The 24556-nt window shown below is 32.6% G+C and overlaps 3 protein-coding genes across 4 annotated transcripts; all 3 read right to left on the bottom strand.

Moving 5' to 3' along the window:
* Positions 1 to 4123: 4123 nt before the first annotated feature.
* On the bottom strand, positions 4124 to 10465 carry LOC131847735 (presenilin-2). Its single transcript, XM_059197382.1, has 9 exons — positions 10154 to 10465; positions 9106 to 9326; positions 8111 to 8320; positions 7604 to 7824; positions 6874 to 6972; positions 6177 to 6290; positions 5186 to 5428; positions 4613 to 4725; positions 4124 to 4461 (listed from the first exon to the last, which is right to left on the bottom strand). Exons 1-9 carry the CDS (start codon positions 10298 to 10300, stop codon positions 4306 to 4308), a joined length of 1524 nt encoding a protein of 507 aa, XP_059053365.1. The 5' UTR covers positions 10301 to 10465; the 3' UTR covers positions 4124 to 4305.
* Positions 10466 to 12274: 1809 nt separating this feature from the next.
* On the bottom strand, positions 12275 to 14150 carry LOC131847737 (putative transferase CAF17 homolog, mitochondrial). 2 transcript variants are annotated; one of them, XM_059197384.1, is made up of 2 exons: positions 12953 to 14150; positions 12275 to 12365 (listed from the first exon to the last, which is right to left on the bottom strand). In XM_059197384.1, the coding sequence occupies exon 1, from the start codon at positions 14050 to 14052 to the stop codon at positions 13033 to 13035; it is 1020 nt and encodes a 339-aa protein (XP_059053367.1). In that variant the 5' UTR covers positions 14053 to 14150; the 3' UTR covers positions 12275 to 12365; positions 12953 to 13032. The 2 variants fall into 2 exon arrangements, with proteins under 2 accessions (XP_059053367.1, XP_059053368.1); XM_059197385.1 differs by lacking the exon at positions 12275 to 12365 and adding an exon at positions 12440 to 12482.
* Positions 14151 to 15067: 917 nt separating this feature from the next.
* On the bottom strand, positions 15068 to 23236 carry LOC131847736 (uncharacterized). Its single transcript, XM_059197383.1, has 7 exons — positions 23181 to 23236; positions 20319 to 20414; positions 18849 to 19208; positions 18106 to 18268; positions 17576 to 17719; positions 16884 to 17088; positions 15068 to 15515 (listed from the first exon to the last, which is right to left on the bottom strand). The coding sequence occupies exons 2-7, from the start codon at positions 20386 to 20388 to the stop codon at positions 15264 to 15266; spliced, it is 1194 nt and encodes a 397-aa protein (XP_059053366.1). The 5' UTR covers positions 20389 to 20414; positions 23181 to 23236; the 3' UTR covers positions 15068 to 15263.
* Between the last annotated feature and the right edge of the window lie 1320 nt (positions 23237 to 24556).

Below are 24556 nucleotides of genomic sequence, written 5' to 3'. Positions count from 1 at the left end.
TTTCAATATGTACTGTACTAAAAATGTAACGGCTATACACGTTCACAATAAATAATCGTTTATATTTATATAATAAAAAATACGTTACAGAGTCGTCGATCCGCGTGACAGAGGTGTATTTCATACAAATCATAGTTGTCTCCCGCTACCTGGGCCTGTGTTTACTTCATAATGGTACGAAAAAATATAACGACAGTAGCAAATATAAAAGTATTTTTTAATTCTACAATATATAGTTCATTTTGTTGTACTGACTAAAATTTTTTGACATTTTTAATAAAAAAATCTTAGTCTTGTCTTTCACTACAGACTGTTTTAATAGGTATATTCGGTCATATGTTTTTTAATTCGAACGACGCGTATACGTGGGTCGCTTTTGTTGCCGTCGATTGGATATTTAGTCCTTCCTCTCCCTTGCTGAGATAAGCTCTCTAGGACTTAGATATTGCATGTAAGTCCCCCGGAATCTGTGTATGGAGGTGCGTGTGTTTATTCGGCGACAACTTCGTCACGTAAGTATTGGACAATAATATATCAATTACAGTTACTTCTTATTATTTAACTTTTGCGTAATAAGAAACACTTTCATGCCAACGTATTACGTTTGTATTTTGTGGTAACGTTTAAATATTAACAATTTTGTAAGTAAGATTTACCCCTCCGTCACGCTACTACTTCGTGTGACGAAGTGTGACGGAAAAATTGTGACGGAGTGGTAAAGTACGTGACGGATGGGTAAAAAAAACTTGCAAAGAATATAATATTCATTTTATCTCATAAAATATAAGAGTCTGTTGAAACAGGGCCAGTACTTATTATGGCAACTATTTCGTTATAAAGTTTATCTAGTGTTTTTCTAATGTTTACGGATTTATTTACATATTTACTTTCTCAAGATATTATTATGACGAAAAACAAGGCATTAACAGCAGAAAACCAGCGGCGTTGCCGTAAGATACGAAAAAGTTATACAGAAAAGGTAGCTGAAGTAAAACGCAAACATCTCGAGAGATATACTCGTAAGAAGCTTGTGGCTGACGTGACTGTGAGAGAACATCGTATGATGAAGAGAAAATAGCGACAAGAAAAGAAAAAAAAAACAGACGCTTGAAAACATACTGTTGAACACGCCGACTCCATCGCCATCCAGAAATACGTACTCATTCTGCAACACCAACTAATTCAGGACTAGCTCAAGAGGGAGGAAGAGAGTGAAAAGAGATAGAACACAGAGAAGTTATACAGAGAGAATATTAGTTTACAAGAAAAAATAGAAGAATTAGAGAGGAAAGTTCGAAAATACAAGAAAAGCTTGAACAGAAACGCCAAAAAAGATAGCAATAGCAAAGATGAAAAGAACAGTAAGAATGAAAACAAATATAGTGTCCTATCCAATGCCATTAAAGAACGATACCAAACTTGCATTTTTTTAAATCAGGACATGGAAAGGGAATTGCTAATGGTGTTGGTGGAACTTTGAAACGCCAAACTAATGCTATTGTAGCAATAGGAAAATATATCGGAGACGTGTTAGAATTCTTTTTCTCCATTCAAGATACCAGCAAAATTAAATGGTTTTTGGTGGCAGACGAAGACATAGACAATTCCAGTATTTTACCCCTGAAAGGAACCATGTAAATCCACCAACTGTTCTCAGAAACTCGTAGAATCTTAAACTTTAGGGTTTCGAGTTGTTTTTGTGAACAATTCTGTTCGTCGTTTCTAAAACTTATTGGCCTCTGCCTGAAACCGAATCCAATGTTGACAATATTTTGGATTAGTTGTTTCCTAACGAAAAAGATGTTGCAATTCATGAAGTGGAGGATATGTCGCTCACGATATTACGAACAAAATTGGGATGCCTCGAAAAAGATTTTATGATATTATGTATGAATCATCTGAGGAAGATCAGCCATTGCACACATATAAAAGCAAAGGTTCCTCTAATCCAACGGCCTTTTCTAATACTTCTTAAGACACACTTCACCTCAGGGCTTTTCATCAAAGGAATATAGAAGACGGTGTACATGTACTCGTTAAAGTAAAAAGTGAATTGAATGATCAATATACATACGTCACATAGGCGATGTTCTTGAAAACAGTCGATGATTGTGGAAGATTATTTATTAGTGGAGAATGACTTATCAGATGTTCTATATGAGGATTTGATTAAAATTCTACCAAATCCAAAGGTAGTTAAAAAAGAAAAGAGGTTTTTTGAATTTGATGAGCTTTTGCCAGTGTGCGAAAAGTAAGACTGACAAGTATGACTGATGAAAGTAATTTCTTGATGATGATTATTATTTTATTTTAATTTTTCAGTCAAGTTAGACATTTTTTTTATTTGAGACAAGTTAGAAGTCTTATAATTTAATTATACTAATACGGATCTCATTCCAAAGGTTTCAGTTGTAAAAATGTAAGACTGTCAAATATTTAATTATTCTAAAGAAGTAATAAATGATTCTAAATAAAATATTCATTTAAAACTAGTTTTATTCCAAAATTTAACCAGATATTATATAGAATAACAACTCTGTCACGATAATGCCTCCTGGTTTTAAAATTTATATAGCCATTTTAATATTTTTTTATGAATAGTACAATTTCGGAAAAATTATATTAAAAATAGTTAACTATAATATAATCTACGACATTAATATTTCTGTGCTAGAAGTGGTTAAAATTGAATTATAGCAAAAATATACTTCTAAAAAACTGCAATTGTGACAGAGTGGTATAAGATTAAAAATATATATTTATTGTTATATACAGAAGTCTTGCCTTGTAAGTTTTCTAAAAGGATCATTTGATTATTATTGTAAAAAGTAATTTGCAAGCTATCTGAGTTAAATTATTTGATACAAAAAAATAAAAGATATTGTGACGGAGGTGTACAATTATTAGCCCAATCCTGCTTTAAGGCCTCGAAAATCTTACAAAAATTTATAAACTTCGCGGCCAACAACTTTTTCAGATAGAATAGACATTCAGCTATCACAAAACATACAAGATTTGACTAGAAAGCGTTATATTTTTTTTTTTTTTAATTTGAGTAAAAATTTTAAGATCATGTAGGTTAAAAAAAAGAATGACCCTAGTATAAAGTATCAAAGAGACTTCACAAATAAACGAGTGGTTACTACTAGGGCTACCCTCCTTAATAATTATAATCCTTGTTTATTCTTTCACTAAAAAAATGTGTCATATGTATGTGTTCTATACATTATAAGCGTTAAAGTGATTGTGTCGTGTTATGTACCTCGCTCGATCCCTTCCCCTGTGTTAGACTCGTATCTGCTTCCGTCTTCAGCTCTTATAAAATGTGCTTGTTAGATCTCTTATATAAAATAAAACACAAAATCAACGCTGATTTTGTGTTTTATTTTTAATGGACCCAACAGAACTAAAATAAAAGACGGTGTGTGCCTATGGATAACTACACTGTATCACTATGTATTTCTTGAAATCATACTTGATACTTGTATTTTTAAATGAAACAAAATTTTGATACAAAACGATTTATTTCGTTACATTTTTTTAAAATTAATAAGTTAAGAAGGAATATAAAGCAAACAGCTTGACAATACTAAAGGTTGTGTTTATTTAATGGAATGTTAAGATGTTAGTTGGCCACGTCGTAGCCAAATAAGTTTACTAACTGAAAATTACATTCATCATATCATACAAATACTAATAAGAAATAAACCCTTCAATGTTATATTGCTATTTAGATAATCTTTTTTTTTATCAATTTCAACAATGAACATATTGAAACCGCATAGTTATTATCAATAATAAAAAATATGTACATTACCACAATATGCTACCTATTCGTGTCTAATTGAAATTATTGCATTCAAATTTCTATAAACATTTTTCTATTTCCTACGTATCTAAAAATATGATTATCTGCACTTTGACCTCAAGCGTCATAATATAAATTTTCATTGAACCTCTTATAATACTTTCAATATTAATTTACTATGTTGTACACTCGTACGAACATACAAATATATGTAATAAAACAATTTCAATCAGTCTAACTTTGATTCCCGACACATCAATTGTTTAATGGGCAAATATGAGATCAAGTTCAATTGCCATGTACGGAAAACAAGTGATCTGTTATAATCAACATCGCAATTATATTCAGTTTCAACTTGAACACTAATTTGACCGAGCCATTGGTTTGATGTAGTAACAAATAAATAAAAAAACAAAGTTCATAATGAGCATCTAATTAACGCTGAGTCTTCAATTTCCTAAGTACCACGTTTGTTAGGGGATATGAAAAGGCGGTGGCTAAATGAACACTTGCTCAGCGGCTAATGCGTCCGCAAACGGTTTGACAACACAACGTGTCGCGAAGTAGAAGATTAGTCCAAATGTAATAGATATAGGTAACGCTGGCAACGCTTTCTTGAGTATCGCTAGTAGAAGTAGAGTGAGACACAGCCCCTGTAAATAAAGAGTATCAAACTTTTTACAGTTGTAAAATAATAGTTTAAAAATATGTTTAATTGAATGTTTTGCTGCTTACTCTCTATGTATGTGACGGTAATCGGAAAAATATTAGCTAAAAATTATTATTAAATAATGTTTTACTTACAATTAGTATAGCTACAAAACAGGCAAGGGTGGTGTTCCAGTCCCCATACGAACTAGCCTTCCCCACCAGCACACTGTAGAATATAAAGTCGCCTAAACCCAGCTTCACTCCCTCTGTAAAACAACAAAATAGAAACAATGTTTTAGGATGATCACAAATAAATAGAAGAAAGTTACTTATTTTTACTAAAATAAAACTGCGGTAATAATAATATAAAATTTTGTAATATGCACTGTGTAATTTGTGTTTAATATATCACTGTAATTGAAAACTCACAAATTTGCTTAGGAATGTCATACTACAGGATAGTTAATAAAAAAATGTAGCACTATTTTGTAGTTAGCGCCAAACAGAGCTTCAAAGCTTTGTAGACAGATATTCATAAATAATAGTGCACTTGTCAGATATATATATAGTTAAGAGCAAATTAATTATTAAAATGTTCAGACTTCGATTACCTAAAGGGTTCACTTTTTTGACTAATTTTATTTAATTTCTTACGATACATAGCAACTTAGCATATTCAAAGTTATATGTGGTAGAAAAATTAGACTAGAGAGACTAGAGACTAACTCTCCTCATCCGCGTCGGGGGGCGGCTGCGGGCGGTCGAGGCGCGTGGTGTAGGAGGCGGGGGCGGTGCCGTCGACGCGCAGGCGGCGCGGCTCTCCCGCGGCCGCGGCCGGTCCCGAGGCGGAGCCCGAGGCCGGTCCCGGGGCCGAGCCCGAGGCCGCGCGCGCCTGCCACGCTGCGTCGAAGCCCGCAGCCTCGCCCGTGCCGCCCGACTCGCGGCGGCTCGCTTCCCTCTCCCGTGTCGCTGTTTGCGTTATACTAGTTACAATTGTGTGGATTCGAGTGGACACGCTTACACGTTACAACATGATTCTCTACGATTTAATACCTACATCATCTTAAACACTATAAATAAAATCAATTGAAATAAAATTTATTGTACGATAAAATTAATGTATGCAATTTTTTTTTAATAATTAAGTCATTATCAAAAATATTTTCTGTCAATTATAAACACATAATCACATTATTAGGTACTTAAAAATTCGTTTAATTATGGAGAACCATTTGTGGACTAACCAATTTAATTTATTTGTCAATTTTATTATATATTATTAATTTATATTTTATTATAAATTTGTATCGACACATGGCAAACATTATTTTGGACCATACTTGATTTTGTTTCATGTATGTACAATTTCTTTCGTACTCCTTGGCTCATGTCTTTTTTTATTTAAACAAATGTGTCTGTAAACATAATAGAATCTCAAGACGTCTACCGCGTGATTCAGGTAAACAGTACGTGTTAGTCAGTCTGTCATATACTACATTCAATTTCGTTTAATAGTTTTTATTCAATGAATTTTGCATCCATTCATCACTACCCACAAAATTTTGCTGTTCATAAATATTAGTTGTTGTTTATCTGTTTACTTCACTAAAAAAAGTAACACTTCCATAATTCACACATTTATAAAAGAATGACTACAACTTTGCTGCAATCTCTATTTTTCTCGTTATAAGCTTTATAATAGTGTAACAAGGCGTACCGTGCGGGTTGAGTGGCCGCAATTCTCGCGGGCGCGGTTCTCGTGCGGGCTCCGGTTCGGCGGGCGAGTCTACACCCGCCGTCGTCGTCGCCACCAGGCAGTACATCACCGTTGCTGAGTATAATACACATATTTACTTTTTAGAACAGTGTTTGTCAACGTGGAGCCCACGCCCCACAGGGAGCAATGTTATTGTTAAGGGGGGCAATTCGAAAATGCACTCGACATGAGTTTAATCCTTTCGTTACGGACCATTTATATACAATGCTAGATTTCGCCATATTTAGCGAAAAAAGCACATACTTAACTAATTGTTGTATTACTAAATTAAAAAAATAATAAATTTATATTTGTATATAATTTCCTAGTGATTTCTTTCTAAAAGATTTTCAAGTAAAGAATTCCATTGTTTAATATTAAAAATTTAGTGTGTTACATTGGGATAAGAATTTTAGAAGGGCAACATTTTTGGCATAGGCAGAAAGAATATCGCTGTACACAATTGCAAATAAATTGCTGATGAAAATATTGAACTATAAAAATATCATAAATAAACATTTTATAAGAATAAAAAAAATATTGACTACTTATAATCTACACCAAATTAAACAATGGGAGAGATTGCCTAGTCAAATTACTGATTAACTCTTACTGGTTAATACTAGTAATTATACTATTAAACAGAATAGAAACTTACATGAATATATGAGAGCTGGAAAAATAGGTTCATTTCTTTCCTGTGCAGTCTCTACTAATATTCTCAGAGGTCCATTAGGTGTTAACACAGCTATCAAATCTGAAACAGTACATATAACCCCACTATTAGTAATTTATCTTTTTTGTCGCAGTATGAAGTACAACTCTTTAAAGAATTTTACACATTATAGTATAATTACAATTTTGAACTGAATTTCGGACTACTCTTCAGACTATGACATAATGATGAAAAATGAAGTGGGGGCATAGTTTTGGTTTCAATTGTTTTTAAATAGTTGAGTATGTATGTATACACAGAATTATTAGTAAAATATGTAGTCTAGTGCCCCATTATTAGCACTGTACCAGATAATGATGACTTCCACACAATTACCACTGGAAATCATAATCACAATCACATACATTCATAGTGAAATTTAATCACAATGGGCTAAATAACCTGACTTTATTATCATCTTATTATTTCGTTTCCATTTGGGAAAGCTGTTGTTAGAGCAGAACCACATTATTCTGCCCCACTTACATTCTACAATACAGTTATGTGGTAGGCTGTTGTAATACATTTAGAAGGTCATATTTGGCTTTCGGACCTTTAGGTCTTGTTAGTATTTGAGTTGAGGTCCAAGTCGCTACTCCTGTCATTGTCTACTGGTGCATATATTCCATTGTCAAACCAATTAAACCATTAAAAAAATAACATATATATTTACCCCAAATTGATATAACAGCTAAAACAGCCCATGTTGTCCATTCAGGAAGATACTTAATGAATACTAGCGCCATAAGCGCCGCAATAAATATCAGGTACGCTTGCTGCAGTCGCAGTGGGCCCTTCCAGTGTATCACAATCATGCCCATCACACCAAAGTTCCACATTACAAAAGCTAATGTTATATAATCCATTGGTATGTTGTATGCTCTTAGTGCTTCTCTGAAAAATAACAGAATTGGAATATTATTTTTCTTTTTTATTCAATTTACATATGTACTTTAAAATCAAATTAAAAACTACTTATAACAAGTTTATTTTGATTAAAGATTAATTTATATTTCTTGGTTAATACATATGTACATTGCTTAGCTTGAGACAATATGACAATGTGTGAATTGTCTTGGGTTATTATTATAGCTTGTAATCATATAAAACATAAAGTCTACTTTTTTTCTTTCCCATACAACCACTAGTATTTTCAAATCATCATTGTAAATATACTTACTCTATATATAAATAGGAAAACAAAAACAGCAGCATAAGTGAGGAAAGTATGAGCCAGCCATGTATTATTTTATAACATCTCTTCTTGTACAGTACAATCAGCAGAACAGTCATCAGAGCTATCACGGTTAGTAAAATCATAGAGTTGGCGAGAGCATTCCACACCTTTGTCCCGGCATGTGGACTTTCTTCATGAAAAGGTGTGTAGGCACTGTAAAATAGCATAGATTTGTATTGTATTGTAAAACTTTATTTTAGTTTTTGTATAACAGTATACATATAAGTTTTATTGTTTTATACAACAAAGTATATTTAGTATAAATGCATAGAGAAACACTTATTTCTTTACAAATGTTTGTCATCTTTATGTACATTACAAAGTATAAAATGAAATCATTTCCACTGTCTGTTTACTTAAATCTTTTAAACTATGCAACAGATTTTAATGCAGCTTTTAGCAATAGATAGAGGGATATGAGAGGAAGGTTTATATGTGTAATACATGTATGCCCATGTGAAGCTGGGGTAGCTAGGATATAATTAAGTGGGTATGTATATTATACTTCATTGATTAATAAATTGTACTGACATAGATATGTACAATATGCTGTTGATATAAACTGCATAGCATGTTTTATTATTAATATCACATATTAAGGACATTTTTTTTTTCTCTTAATTTATTTAGTGAGCATGTTAGCTCCGTGTTGTCTTCTTAATCAAAATTACATAACATCTAAACTTTAAATTAGTATAAAAACAAATCTTACCTACTTTTATCTACAAATTTATAAATTAATACCGATTCTTTTGATGCAGGTTCTGATAAAATACTCTGAAATATTCCTAAATTAATTTTGTTCTTAAGGACATATTATTTACAATTGTACTCAAAATATAATTGAACATTCAAAGTGATATATAAGTATTGCATATTACAATAATTATCATGTTACAATGTATAATTATAGGTATTTAAATAAATAGTTAACTTACAGATACACATCCTTGACAGAGTAGAAGTTTATTGATGATATTGTAGCTACAACAACGAGCATGCACAATGTGACCGGAACAAACAGTTTGATGACATGGCGCGCTCCATACTTGAGCTCTAGCTCTTCAATCTGAGGTTCGATGGGAAGAGGGGGGGGACCTGCACCTGGTGCTGAACTGCTTGGTGCATTTGCTGCTCTGCCTTCCCTCTGATCTACACTCTACAACAATATTAGTTATTATTACAAATATCTAAACCTATTTAGTACAGTTAAAAGAGAGCTATTAACCTTTTGAATATCCGTTGTCTGACGGAGCAACCAAAAGTGAAGAGGCGGTATGCACGCACCAGTTGTATTTTTTCTAATGGGGTTTCAATCTTATTTAATTTTAAATAAGGATAAAATTGGTTAAAAAGAAGTCAGATCTGAGCCCGCAAGGCACAGATCTGTAATACGGTTTAAGAGGGGTGCATAGATCTGTGTCAAAATGTTCGAAGGGTTAAGTCATATTTCAATCCAGTAACCCAACATGACAGGTCAGAGGTAGGGTTGATACCACTACTATTGTATAATTTTGTCTGACAAGAATCTCAATTTAAATAATGAATTTTTAATATATCTATGGCCATCAATTATCAAAATACAAGATATTAATCAAAATAATAAGAAAATAGAGACAAGGTAAGTATAGTACATAAGTAATTTTATTTACTGTGGCAGGTGTAGCTTATGTTGATTTAAAAATTATATATTACTATCAATGCAGGATAAAATCTGCCTCTGGGGCATGTGTAGGCAGTCTGTTTAAACCTTAGAATGACAAACATTGAAATAACTTTAAAAACTCACACATACATAGAATATATCATTATCAATATGTTGACAAATTGATAATGTCCTATACTAATGCTGATTATTTACATTTCATACAATTAAGATTGTGGGAGTACAAGAACTGTAAGCCCATACATTTATTAGTCACTGCTCTCAAAATGTAATAACAAATCCGTACTAAATACCACTAAAAGTAAACAAAGACTACTTACGCCATATGTACGTTGGCTTTCCGATTTAGTTTTCCTTTTTCTTGCTATTCTTTCAGCGATCTCTCTGTCAGGGCGAGCTTCAGCTATGTGCCCGTCCATGAGTGCCGTATGTTCGGTCGCTTCCGTTTTACTGCCGGTGTCACTCATTCATCTGATCTTTGGCTCACTAGCATTTTGTTATTATTTAATATAATATACGGCATACACAATGCAAAGTTTGACTTTCTACAAAAAACAATTACAAACACTTGGTGACATATAACAAATAACAATGTTCAAGATAACTAAACGAATTGTCACGAATAGAATGACAATGACGATGTATGAATGATATGAATGAATGATGAATCAGAACAAAAATAGAGATGAAATACCCATTTCTTTTCATTTAAACGAAAAGTCTAAGCATAAACACGTGCGCTTTTTCTAATAAACGTGCAATCGTTCTTTAAGTTTAAGTTTTAGTTGCCTGCAAATGTTACCATTTGTTGTTAAAGTATTGTAGGAAATTTTTAATATTTACATAAATTAACATTTACAATACTGTACCATGGGAAACAAATATACCTAAAGACTATGCAATAAAAACAAATAAATATTACGAACTAATAAACGAATTAAAAAAATGGCTACGTGGTTAATTTATATGCGATCGAAATTGGCGCGAGAGTTATACCAGCTAATCTCTTTACAATATTGTAAAAGATATTGGCCTGCCTAGAACTGGAACACGTTCTATACTAGAATGTGTATCAAAAGCTGTGATAGCAGACTCCTACTAGATTTGGCTGGGCAGGGAAGGAAATCTGATCAGTGAAGGGGTCCCGTGATTGCAAAGGGGCCCTACATCCGGGTCACAAGTCCGGGTATTGCTCGCAGTGGCCCTCTCTGCCACACAATAACTTTGATATATCGATATTCAATTTGCCACCGCTGGAGAGACTGTAGCACAGCCCACGTCTCGATCTAATCAAAGGCTTCTTCATAGTCCACAAACACCAAAGTGACAGGTTGTAGTCTTCGGTCTTCTGAATTAGGTACCTGCCGCAGCGTATGAATATGGTCTATGGTACTGAAGTCTTCAGAACTCACCTTGTTTGAATTCGAGGCTATTCGTCATAACTCTCGAAAACAACTTATAAACATGGCTCGCTGTGTTACGGGTCTGAAATTTTTTAAAAGCGATTTGTCCTTTTTGAATAACAGAACCACCACCCTCCTTTTGACACGCTTGAGACGTTTGTTGGTGTAGGCATTGTTTGTTCAAGTATGCTTTCTATTACCTAGCATTTCTAAAAAATGTCCTCTCAGGTTAATAGTCACGTGTTCAAATGATGGAAACCATCGTGGTGAAGTCGCAAGGATGGACGATCTTTGCGGATCCACTTCGCAAATGTGGGAACTGCTTTCATACTCATCAGTCAGTACTATACCATTATGGCGGGCGTACCATTCCATCACCCGTATTAAAAACAACTGCAGAAAAGACCTCACAATACTAAGTCAGATTATATTGTGGAAGTTTCTTCTCTTCTCATTTGAGATTTTAGATGGCTTATTTTTATTTAAATAAATCCAGATGAAGTACTTCAAAATTGAATGAAATTTTGAGATAAACATAGGTGAGTTATAATTTAATGGCCCATTATGTTCTATTCTATTCATTTTTACTACATCTGTAATCCACTTCTCAGACTAACTGCTAAAGTTTGACCAAATTCAAATTAATCATCAGAAATACCTACTTACCTGAAGATTAGTGATTACCTTTCGTATATAGTATTTTCGAATTTTTGACACGAACACTTAAAAAGTTAGTTCATGTTATTAATGAAATGAAACCAGTTTTTTAGAGGTGTACTATGTTTTTATCAATTGGCAAATTTTATTAGAAATTTCTGCTGGAAATTTATCTAAAGAATTACGAACACAATTTAAACAATAAGTTTTGTGGTAGAACAAACTACAGTCTTTGTTTATACAAACACATTTGTTGCATATGGCACAGTCAGCACCCAAAACAATTATATTCCCAGTTCCTGGGGGGCTAAAGGGATCCTTCATTACGTAACTTGAGTATTTCAGTACAATATTTCGTGAGAATGGAGGTTTCGTTCCTTTGTAATGTGCTTTTTCATTCATATTGCAAAATTCACATTGAAAATCGTGAATTACTTGTACCAATTCTTCTTTAGACTTGGAGTCTTCCATTCTGTAAAAAATTAGTTCATTATTACATGTACTGTACTAAAAAAAAATAGAGTTCAATAGAAAATTTACCTTCCTCGAGGTTTAGACTCGGTTGCACTTGCAATTGCATAAATACTAACTGAAAATTTATACTATATTTCATTCTGAGAAATTTTTAACTTCCAAGAAAAAAGTGAGGTATTAAAATTTTTTTGTGGATTTGCCTTTTCTTCATAAACTTATAATTACTGAAAATTTTATTGAAATTATATTTTCATTAATTGAATATATAATAATTTTAATTAGCTTGTAGCACTAATATTTTAGGGTGTTATTCATGTAATAATACTTAATAGACACAGTAAGAATTTTTATATAAGTTTTCGCTGCAAATAAAGTTATCCATTTATGATACCAAACTTTTAAAATTTAAGAATATGGCCATATCCTGGATTTTGGATAGCAAAATAAAAGAAAAGACATATCTCTTCACAAATTTTAGCAACCTTAATATTTAGGGTTTATTTGTATGGCATATGTTTTTCATAATAAGTTGTGGACAATTGTGAAGACATGCTTTTCTTTTAACAAATTAATTTTTTAACTCACTTCTTTAATTATTTATCTCAATTGTACATATTTTGGTAAATATCCAACTTTATGCATGAAGATTTACATTTCACAGTAAATTATTCTGTTTTAGTGAGCACTACTTTTTCTTTAGGTGCTTCAAGTGGCCACCATACTGGTTTAATAATTTCTGCAGTATGCTTCCCAACTCTCACAACTTTTACATCAAGAGCCTCCTTTATCCTAACTAAACCTAATCCATAATCCCATATATAACTCTTCAGTTTTCCTATATTTGATTTTGTTTGACCACTTAATGTGATCACAGTATCTTGTTCCAAACTATCATTTATCTTGTTATTGAATTTTAATGGCATGATTCTTTTACGGATGACACCAGTGTGATAAACTCGTGCTGTCAACTCTTGTCCAATATAGCAGCCTTTGTGAAAACTAACTCCATGGAGGTAATCACAATTAACTTCCAATGGGAAACACATTCCAGGAGGTAGATCCTTGGCTCCTTCGCTGACACCCAAACTGTATCTCAAGTACTTGTATCCATTCTCATCATAGTCAATCTTAACATCATTGCCTAATATATCAACTATTTGAGTTTCATTTATAGATTTAGATGATACAACTCTATATCCTAGATCTGAAAGTCGTGGATCTTTGTAAATATCAATTTTACTTTTATATTCAATTTGGGTGTCAATTTTTTCAATTGGTGATATTAAAGCCCATATTCTAAATTGATCACTAACATCCTCTATGTCAACTAAACGCTTAAGTTTGTAGAGTTTTAAATGCCTTTGAAGCATGCTGTGCACATTCTTATCACATTCTATCATAAAGGCATCGTTAACCCATTTATGAATAAGGGTGTCATAAAGCACTCTTCCTTTATTATTCAGAAACATAGCATACATAGACCTTGCGCCTTCTTCAAAGTGTCGCATATCATTCGTGATTAGTCCTTGTAGAAATACAGGTGCATCATTACCATTTATTTTCAATAGTTTTTTACTTTCGAGCGGATATAGGATTCGAGAGTTTTGTGTATGCACATGTCGAAAAATCTGTTTTATAAAATACCTTTTGTAAATAATTTTATTTACCTTGTAAAATAATATCATAATTAGTGATATATTTCGAGGTGTGCTATTACTTAATTACGCTGTTCCCAAATTGTTTTTATTTGATTTGCCACTGGACATTGCACAGATCATCTAAAAGTCACTACACCCAGACAGTGACATTTGAGAGTCATGAAAAGTGTTACCAGATGAGTTTCGATATTTCCTAAATTTTACCCAACCCTACGCTACCCGCTAATACAAGTTTCTAATAGTCTGTATAAGAGTTAGCATATCATATATAACATGGCCATTTCGTAATATATTTTTGTTGTAATTTTTTAGGCTGTCATTTAATGCTCTTAGCATAGATTTGACACTTGATACTAGATCATATCTATATCTACAGTAGTTACTAGGACTACCCTCCTTGTTTATTCTGTCCGCTAGGATATTGGTGTTTTGTGATTCTGTCACTGTGAAAATTTTTTTAACGGTTACTGTGGTGTGAAACAAACAAGTGTGCGTCATATAATTTCGATTACGTAAATTTAATTTAGCGAAAGAAAGCTCAGCGGCCCCGTGACTCCGGCACTCGATCGAGAAATGCCGTTTGGTTTTTAGCCAGTAGTAGTTCGATCAGTATCCGCTTGTACAACTCCTGAGGTGGGCAGAACTCCATGATGGAGTTTCCACACTTAAAAAAATGGGTAACCTACTCGTCTTGAAGTCTTACCGCTCGGTCAGATATTTTTGAGCATATTATATATTATAAATAAAAAAGAAATTCATCCAATTTATAATAATTTTCTATCAACATATTTCTATACATTCGAAATGGTGTCGATTATTGATATAAGGTTTCAGTAATAAAATGTTTGGTATATTTTATTACTGAAACCTTATACGTCGTCTTGTATATATATATATATATATATATACCCGATGGTATATATGTTGTCTAGGTACAGAGTGAATAAATAAACATTACCTATTTTAGCATTTATTCCATACCAGGAAATATAATTCACCTTTATATAGGTATACAATATTTATGTATACTTATTTAACCATAAACGTGTTGCAAGGATCGTTTCCAAAAAGAAAAGATAATGATAACATATAATTTAGTTGAAAATAGCCATATTTATTACATTATATTTGTTGTACACTGCTAACAATTCGTAATTCCAGATTGAGCTTTTATTGAGCCAAATAATTGTTTGCTCATAATCACTATTATCTTCAATTTCATTATAATACGGATATATTTATTCATGTCGCTCTTGTGGCGTGTACGCCATTTCAATCATTTCATTGTTCTGCCTTACAGGATCCTTTTTGACAGGTGTGACGAGAAGCGAAGTGGGGGCGGAGTCCTGACCCGGTTCCATGGACACAGTTGCCAGTTCTGTGGTAATAGTGGGCTCGGACCTCACAGACATGTTGTCCTGTTTAAGTGGCGACGTCTGGTTCGATCTGTTCGATCGTCGTGTCGACTTCCTCAGGTAAGGAGTAAGTTTCTGTAAGTATAAACTATAGCAATAAAGTGTTGCTTTGGATTTATGATGCGGTTGTTTAGTTATAGTTATATACATTGTTAAAAAGCAGTAGAATTAAGAATATATATATATATTTTATTGAACCGCAATAGACTTTGTAAAAAAAGTCGACTGCGTGGATACCTGAATGTCACTTAAGTATTACACCTGCCAAGCAGTTTCCTTTGTAAGCTGTGTTTCTGTTTGAAGGCTGGAGAAAAAGTAGTGAAATTACAGTATATGGAGGAATAACATGTTACTCCTCCGGAATGGCAATGCTCGAGTGGTATGTATAACGGGCGACATATGATAACGTGATCCCTGCAGTGCCGTCCATGTTTATACGTGAAGTTACTGGTTACCATCAGGTGTACTTTGTCATTAGAATTATATAAAATGGTATTCATATATTTTGCGACGATCATACCCGCGACCATCGATCACTCGAGCGTTTGGTTTCTAATGGCGTATTTTTCAACCGACTTTAATAAAAAGCGACTGTTATCAATTGAACTGTATTTTGTTTCTAGGTATTTCTGCTTCAATTTACAATAAAAAATATGTATTGTCTTTAATACGTAAATTAAAGACAATACATATTTTTTATTGTGGTTTTTTCACCATAAAAATTACTATACATATTATAAATATATGTATGGTAATTATGGTGGAGCGTAAAACCATAAAAAACATTCTTTAAAACTTAATATGTGTAAGTTTATATATACGAGTATGATTTCTTGGTGAAACATAAAATACTAAGTATTTAAATTATTTTATATAGTACTTTGTATCTAGTATTAATGCATTATTACCACCATCCGCCACAAATAAAAAGCAACAGCAAATTATAATAAACATTCTTTATTCAAACAAGGAATAGCTAAGTAACAGTGAATTATTAATTAATAATAATACATAAAATAATATACATACATGATATAAAAGATATAATATAATTATTATTTCTAAAAACAAGCATTTAGGAGTTCAATCTTGTTCATGATTCTAGTACAAAGAGTATAAAAAATTAATAAGGATAACTAATGTTTGTTAATTCAATCGTTATTAAATAACCTTTATTTCTGAGATTCAATCTTATTATTCTACACTTTTTATGGCTATATTAGGCCATTGGTCCATATCTGTCATTAGACCAGCTTGTTTGTAACTTGATCATATCATTGCAATGTGATAATTAATATAACTTTCAAATTTTAACGTAATCAGACCACAGTAGGTAAATGGTGGATAATAAATTTAGAACCAAAGTAAAATTTGCAAATAATATAGAACCTTGTAATAAAGAAGCATATTTTTTATCGCTAATAACGATTAAAGTGATTATACTTGTTGTGGATCCTTGACCAGGTAGACCTCGGAGTGTTTGACGGCGAAGTCGGGCGCGGCGAGGCAGCGAGCGAGGAACAGGGCGGCGGCGCAAGCCCAGCTCGCCCATGCCCCCGCGCTGGCGGCTCGGGCAGCAGCGGCTCGACCGCCGAAGCCCCACGTCGCGTTCCACCCGTCCTCTAGGAAATCGTTAACCGGTGAGCAACTGAAAAATCAAGTATTTTATATTATGTACGTCCATTACACATGCTTAATAGTAACTAATATAAGGTAATTTTTTTTAAACATATACAACACATCATTTAACAAAATTGTCTCTTTATAGTGTCATTCTTAGGGCTTTTATGTTGTTTTAGACATGAGTCAGTTAGGACTACTACTGGTACTTAGTAAGAAAATGATAAAATATATTCCTATCTAAAATAATGTAATATTTCTAGGTATAACCTTTAGATATTGGATAAAGTATATTATATAGATATTAGCTATTAATGTAGACTAGACATCATTCGTTAATGTTACTCCAGGGTGCTTACGCGAGGTAATTGTTCCCGTAACCCGGATTGCAAGTGTCTGAAAGGTATACCATTCAGTTTTTAGCCGGTAGGAGTCCGACCGTATCCATTCATCCCGTATGGTGTGCGTGGGTGGTATCTAAGCCGGACTTTTCTGGTGTAAAAAAGGTTACTTACGCGGTTGAGTTGGTTACGTTATGAAACGCCGTACAAAACGCATGGAGGCCTCCATTAGTAGTCGTGAAGCTGTGGCCCGTCAAGCCAACCAGCACTAGGGCGAACAGTAATGCTGGTGTCAAAATACGCCACGGCTGCGGCAGCCTACGGGAAAATTAATTAAAATTGGATACAAAAATACTCAAAAAAATGAACTGCCTAGCGCGAGTTATTCCCATAACTCATGGAATCCTTCCTCCCATAAACATGCAAATAAACACAAGAGTTGTCCCTGTTCTTTTCCGTTTGAGAGAAAATAGCTAATTGAAAGTGTCCCATTTGTAGTAATAAAAAAAAATCGATTTTAAATAACCGGACACAACAGTTGAGACTAAAGATTAATTGTAAAAAGGGTTCATGGAAATCGGTAATGAAGAGGGGAAGATGTTGTCTAACATAGGTATCACACACTTGAAACAGTATACTTGAGTTGTTTTTTTTATTTTTTTATGTTGGATGAATATAAGTATAGTAGTAGGATAGAGTTTTACCCAGTTCTGACGCGTCCACCGCCAGGACACATAGTGAACATGGTGAGCCACACAGCAGCAAACACAGTGGACATGATAGGCATGTATTCGGCGAACTCGCATTCCGTCTCTCCTCCAAAGAGAGATCTCGATGTGTCCAGCACAAGACGATGAGTTCTATTTCCTGTGGCGAAAGGTACAAAGCAACGGCTGCACATCCCCGTATTAAGTATTGCTATAGTGCTTAGGTGAGGGGAGAATGGATACCTCTTACAAGAAGGAGCAATATATAGTCTTAAGTAATATCTATAGTATATATTTGTTACTTAGATAATACCTACTTATCTACATTCTCTTCATTATCGTACTGAATTTAAGTTCAAATGTATTAATATATATCCATTCGATCAATACGTTCATTTCATGTATATTGGTAGTCCATACATCGCTTATATTTTCTTAATCCACGTATAAAATACATATAATTATATATGGTAGTTAGGTGTGTACCTCTCCTTGGTAGTATTTTTCAAATAATGTGTAGACAAGGCTTAAAATTTCATCGTCTTTTTGATTGAATAAATAAATGTTAACAATACACTTTTGTTTAATTCGTGGACCCAATTGGTTTATTAAGTTTAAGAAGAGCAGAGTGAATGTTGTTTTGAATTAATGAAAAAAGAATATTTTGCAATAATTGAGAGGCGCTTGACTGATAATGGCATTATATCGACGTATAGCTACGTATACCTTACAGTACTTACCTATAACTATAGTAACATTGTTCACTTCTATCATAGTTTCTAATTCGTCAGCATTCTCGATAATTTGAGCCTCTGTTTTCGTTATAATTTTGGCATTGCTGGTATTTAATTCGTGGACGGTTTCTGACGGTTGAGCAATTGTGGTAATTGTTGTTTCTTGTTCAGCGGCTGACATATTTGATGTATGGTTAGAAGTTTCAACTTTCATTGTGGTTAAATTATCTCGTGGAACCATATGGAACTCTAATAATCGTGGATAAATTACGCAACTATTATTCACTAGTTGCATTGTATTTTGTAAAAAAACATAATTAAGTATACCGAATACGGCCGCACAGGAGTAAAGTATCAGATGCCATGCTATAAACAATAAGAAAAGAAATATATTAACTTTTATTTATTTTTGCCATGTTTTGAATGGAGCATGAAGTTTTCATTTTACTGATAAAACATGTATAGTTTTGATACAATTTCTTAGACAATTATTAAATTGTAGATACTTATATTAAAAAAAGTTACAGTATTTAAATAAATAACATATATATTTGTAACACAAATATGTGGAAATACTATTAATTCCCTAGTTACGTAATCCATAAAATTAACGTAAAATTGCTATTATTTCCATTATTACAATTTCTTGTCATTTTTTATCGTCATTAGGAAAAAAAAATATATTAGATATACCTATAATTAAAATTTTCAGGGACAGTGTTATTGGTAACACGTTGTAGAAAAAACGCTGATAATAGTATATTCAAAACAGTTGATATCAATTTATTATTTGATTGATACTCAACCAATTTTTGAAATTAATGGATTCTACAACGTATGTTGAAACGTTGTAGAATCAATGGCCGGGCCTTATTTATCTGCAACAGTATAGTGAGTTTGATAACGACAAGTTTAGTGTTGCAAGTTCCCCTTGGTTGCTATCTGTATTCTTATCTCTACATTTATATTTCACAGTGTTGAACCGACAATTCGGGTCACCAAAGTACACAATTCTTGGCAACGGTCCAATATTAAGTCCTACCTCTTTGCAGTAAAACCATAGCGGACCTACATTGGATATCGCAATAAACTAAAACCAGTAACTACTCATATTGCGTCTTTGGAACGGAGAAACGAGATTAGAAAATAGTAAATAACTAGGTATTTGTATATATATATGTGTCATTGATTTAGATAAACTATATAAAATATAATGGCACTTAACATACTCGTCAGTTTCTTCAATACGTATTTTTGTAATTCATACATATATAATAGTATAATATCGAGAAATATTTAGGCCAATTGAAATAGTACCTATATAATAAATACGAATGCTTGTATTGTACAGTATAGGCACTAATTTTTGACTAAAGTTAGGCGTGCCAAACTGCTCTACCAATGAAATCGGCAATCGAGATCTTGTTATTGATTTTTTAAAATATAGGTAATAATAAAACAAGTACGGTTACGTACCTTTCCAAGCTTTAAGGGTCTTTGATGACCTTTCCTCTAGTTCACATTCGTCATAAACTAGGATTGTCATGTTTTATACTTTAATCCATTTTCGTCCTGTATCAAAATGCATGCATTATTTTCTAGTTTTTTCTATTAGGCACATCTATTAATGCCGCTGTTATCATAAAACTACCGCGTCTGACGCACTCGCAATGATTAATAGGAGACTGTGTACATAGTAGTAACCATTCCACGAGGCATATTCACACCAACACTGACTCGTTAAAAAAAAATAAGGCAAAGCAAATGCTGATGCATCATGATAAGTCGTTTTTGAAACAATTTCGAAATCTATTATGATTAATTAATTTGTAGATACAAATACTAGAAAGAGAGATAGAGATCCATTACGTTTTTTTTATGAACGCAAGAAAATAAACTTCTGGAACATTGCATAGAATATATTTTTATACCTAGGTATTATTATTTACTTCTAAGGGAATCCTGTACCCTCTAATAAGCTATTTCATAAAATTACTTATTGAAACAGCTACGCAAAGCAGCTAGTTCTTAGGATTAATTAGTGGCAAAAACAACAACAAATCCACAAGGGAACCAATATATTATAGGTATGGATATGACCTTAAAATATGTACGTACTATCTATTATGGATTTTTCATTAACTAATTAGGTAACACTTTACTGGATATCCCTAGATACCCCTTTGACCTCATAGAGTTGGTCCTTGCGGATACATAAATTGGGACAGTCAGACAAGGGTTGCGTTTTTAATTTTACATTATTATAAAGATTCCTGAACAATATCTAATATGCCATATTATTATATTTATAGCAACGAAATTATAGTATTGGTATTGAACTAGGGAAAGTTTTAATTTCTTGAACCTTCCTTAATAAAATAAGCAAGACAACATTATTAAGAACGTTGTAAAAATAATCATTTAGTCATATTTCAGCAGGGCTTTCACCCATTTTGTCCTCAAAAAGTAGCAAAAGCCGACAGGAGACACACTTTTTTTTATAATATAGGTATGGAAATATGGCTTCAGTTAAACATGTAATATTTTATGTTTATATATAGTACAGCAGATTTGATGGGGAGATAGAACTGTTAAAAGTGCATAATGAAAAATAACCGTAATAGCAAGTACTTATACAAGAATATAGGTAGTAAATGTCTAGTACCTAGTAGTAGCTTTGTTCTTTTTATGACATTAAATTTCAAACAATTGCAAATACATAATGGGGCTATTGTATTCGCCTTTTGTATTTCTTTAGCGTGTAGTTTTTATTGTATCGTTCTGACGATAGACTTTAAATAACGTTTTTGTAAACAATAAAAGTTACGTTGTTTGTAATATTATTACGGCAAGTTTGAGTTCAATAAGGACGAAGAATTAAATCTATATAGATACCTTACAGATCCAAGCAGCTCGTTTCGAAAATCATATTCTACATATTACCTATTCCACCTAGTGAAACGATTTAAAAGCTACAACTACTCTTTATTATTTTCTAATACCTAGTGCTCTATTATTATATATTAGTGATCTATTTCTTATGCGAAAACCAGTCTCTTAGTCTCATAGGCGAAAACCAGTTCATCAGTCTAGCAATTGCTGAGTTTGTTCTATTGCTAATTTGTACATTTGTATTACTGTTGGTACTAAATAGTTTTATTATTATTATTATATTTTTCTACATTTCAAAATGATCCCTTCAACACTAGTAGGTAATTGTTAGTGTCAATATCAGAAATTCACAAGTCAGTAAAGTGTTTACATCGATTATGACCTCACATTCACAAATTAGTGACACAGATGACGAGTACAGCGAAACGTTACTAATCAAGTGATCCGGACTTGAAAATTAAATTACATCTCATTAATGATTGTTATCGAAGAACACATTTAGAAACTGAAAACAATGAATTTCAAATATTTACGATGAGGGAGGATTGTTTGACATAGGGCGTAGGATGGGATGACCATTGCTAGCATATCAAGATTTTATTCTCTCAGTTTATTTTCGGTGAAACCACATCTCTCCCAAAGAAACTAAAATCGCCAATCTCCTCCACTGATGCCGCGTCAGCATAAACTAGCGGTGCATCTTTCCATTATCACTCATTAAAAATTTTACGATGACACATTTTACGATATGAGTTTGACGTTTTTTTATGATTGATTGTCTTTATTTATCATTAAACTTGATTTTTTAATTGAAATAAAATTTAATAATAATTAAAGATTTACAGATTGAATAATGCTTTTAATTATGATTTAATTATATAATATAACATAAGATAATGAACGTAATGTAATCGAGATGCTGCTGCAGAATGTAGGTAACTAGATATACGTCTCTTAATCTCGTTAACAAGTAGACATCTACTTATTAAGCATGATGTAATGTTCTTATTTTATATTCATTTTTATAGCTCATTATCATGTTGATCATCGCCGTAATTCGTCTTGAATTCTTGACGATTGTTTCGACAGAATAGGCTACTAGTATGGTTTGTTGAAGCCGTCCGTTAGTTCGTCTATAATTCAGAATCAAAAACTACCGCAATAATACTATCGAAATGAAATGATAGGACATATTTTTTATATCTATTTGTTCCTACCTTCTCACATACTAATATCGGTTTGATTTTTTATTTGTCACCCTTCTTTGTGAGAGTACTATATAATAGATATATTTTAAACGGAATATTAACCATGATTACCATTATAAACAATCGTGAAAGAAAATGATGCCCCTACTGGCAGTAGTTTTAAATTTTTTTTTCACAAAAATATTAACCAACAATTTAGTATTGACTAAAGTGTCATAAATATATAAATAGTCATGACCTCCAATTTGGCGACCGACCGACGCTAGATCTCGGGTCTCGTCTTGGCGTCGCCGACCATTCGTTAGGTCAAGGACATCTTTACGGACAAATCTACAATTAGGCGCTAAATTTGATGAATTTATCTATACCTAACTATATGTGACATTATGAATTTGACAAGTACTTAATTTTTTTTATTTATTAATATTTTACGGCTCTGGATACAAGTCCTTTTTAACCCAACATAAAGTACAAATCATTTAAAGTGTTGCATACATATTTATGTTATTCTATTTGCTTACTAGGGAATGTGCGACGTAATTTGGATTTTTTGTTTTAATTAGGCCTATACCTATCCTTTTTTCTCCTGTCTCTGTGTAAGTAGTATTATATCCTATTCATTGTGGATTCCGTAGTTTTTATATTATTTGTATAGATTTGAAAATAATTCAATTCAATGTGATTATCCTTCAATTCAATATTTATCCTGTGTATAGCCAACCATAATGATGCCTTTCATTTATAAATTGATCCCATTTACATTTGTATATTTTATTGTGCCATAGAACAGACACTTTAAATAATTTCATTAGGTATATTCTGGAATATTTGTTCGTATAGCACCTAATGGAATGTACCTATAGCATTGTTATTCGCAGTTAATTACAATTGAAACAGGAAAATATAGAATACTTTGGTATTAATTAGTAACTCCTCGTTAGTCAGCCTCGAGTAAAGTTTTCAATGATTTATTTTATTATGTAAAGGTACATTTGAAGAGACCACTGGCAGGTGTATCAAATCTGTATGGTTCTCTGGCCTCTTTTATTACTCACAAAACCCTTGGTAGGCATTGTGCGAGTTATAAAAAATTTAACATGCTCAAATTTTTTTTATTTATTTTATTAACCAGTTACAGAATTATAGTGATTAGTGAAAATATTAAGTATATTTTAATCTAAAATTATCATTATAATCGTTTCGTAATTCTGAAAAAAAAAATTCGGAATTCCGATTCGGTTTGGTAAAAATAGTTAGTGTGGTAATATTACCACACTAACATTATATAATATTTATAATATTTTTTAAAAGGTTTAAGGCGTTTCCCCCTGGAAAACATCGTGATTAAGTCCTGGTTAACACATGTTGGGCTTGCTGACTGATTTCACTTATTGGATGAAATATATTAAAAAAATACCTGATTTCATCTCCAGCCAACTACCACTGGTTTACCACTTGCTTATACCTATTTGTTAGCACGGTGGATGAAGCATATCTTTATCATCCACAAAAAATCTTCGTTAATTAATTACCTACATTTAATTTACCTAAACACCCAAGTGTTATTGTCATGTCTTTTTTAAGAAACTGAAATAATAAATACGGAAGTTACTC

The sequence above is a fragment of the Achroia grisella genome, unplaced genomic scaffold (genome assembly GCF_030625045.1).
Source record: "Achroia grisella isolate CSIRO2021 unplaced genomic scaffold, CSIRO_AGI_Agris_v1 utg540, whole genome shotgun sequence".
NCBI classification, from domain to species: domain Eukaryota; kingdom Metazoa; phylum Arthropoda; class Insecta; order Lepidoptera; family Pyralidae; genus Achroia; species Achroia grisella.
Note: the sequence above shows the minus strand (reverse complement) of the source record. Positions and strands in the feature narration are given on the sequence as shown.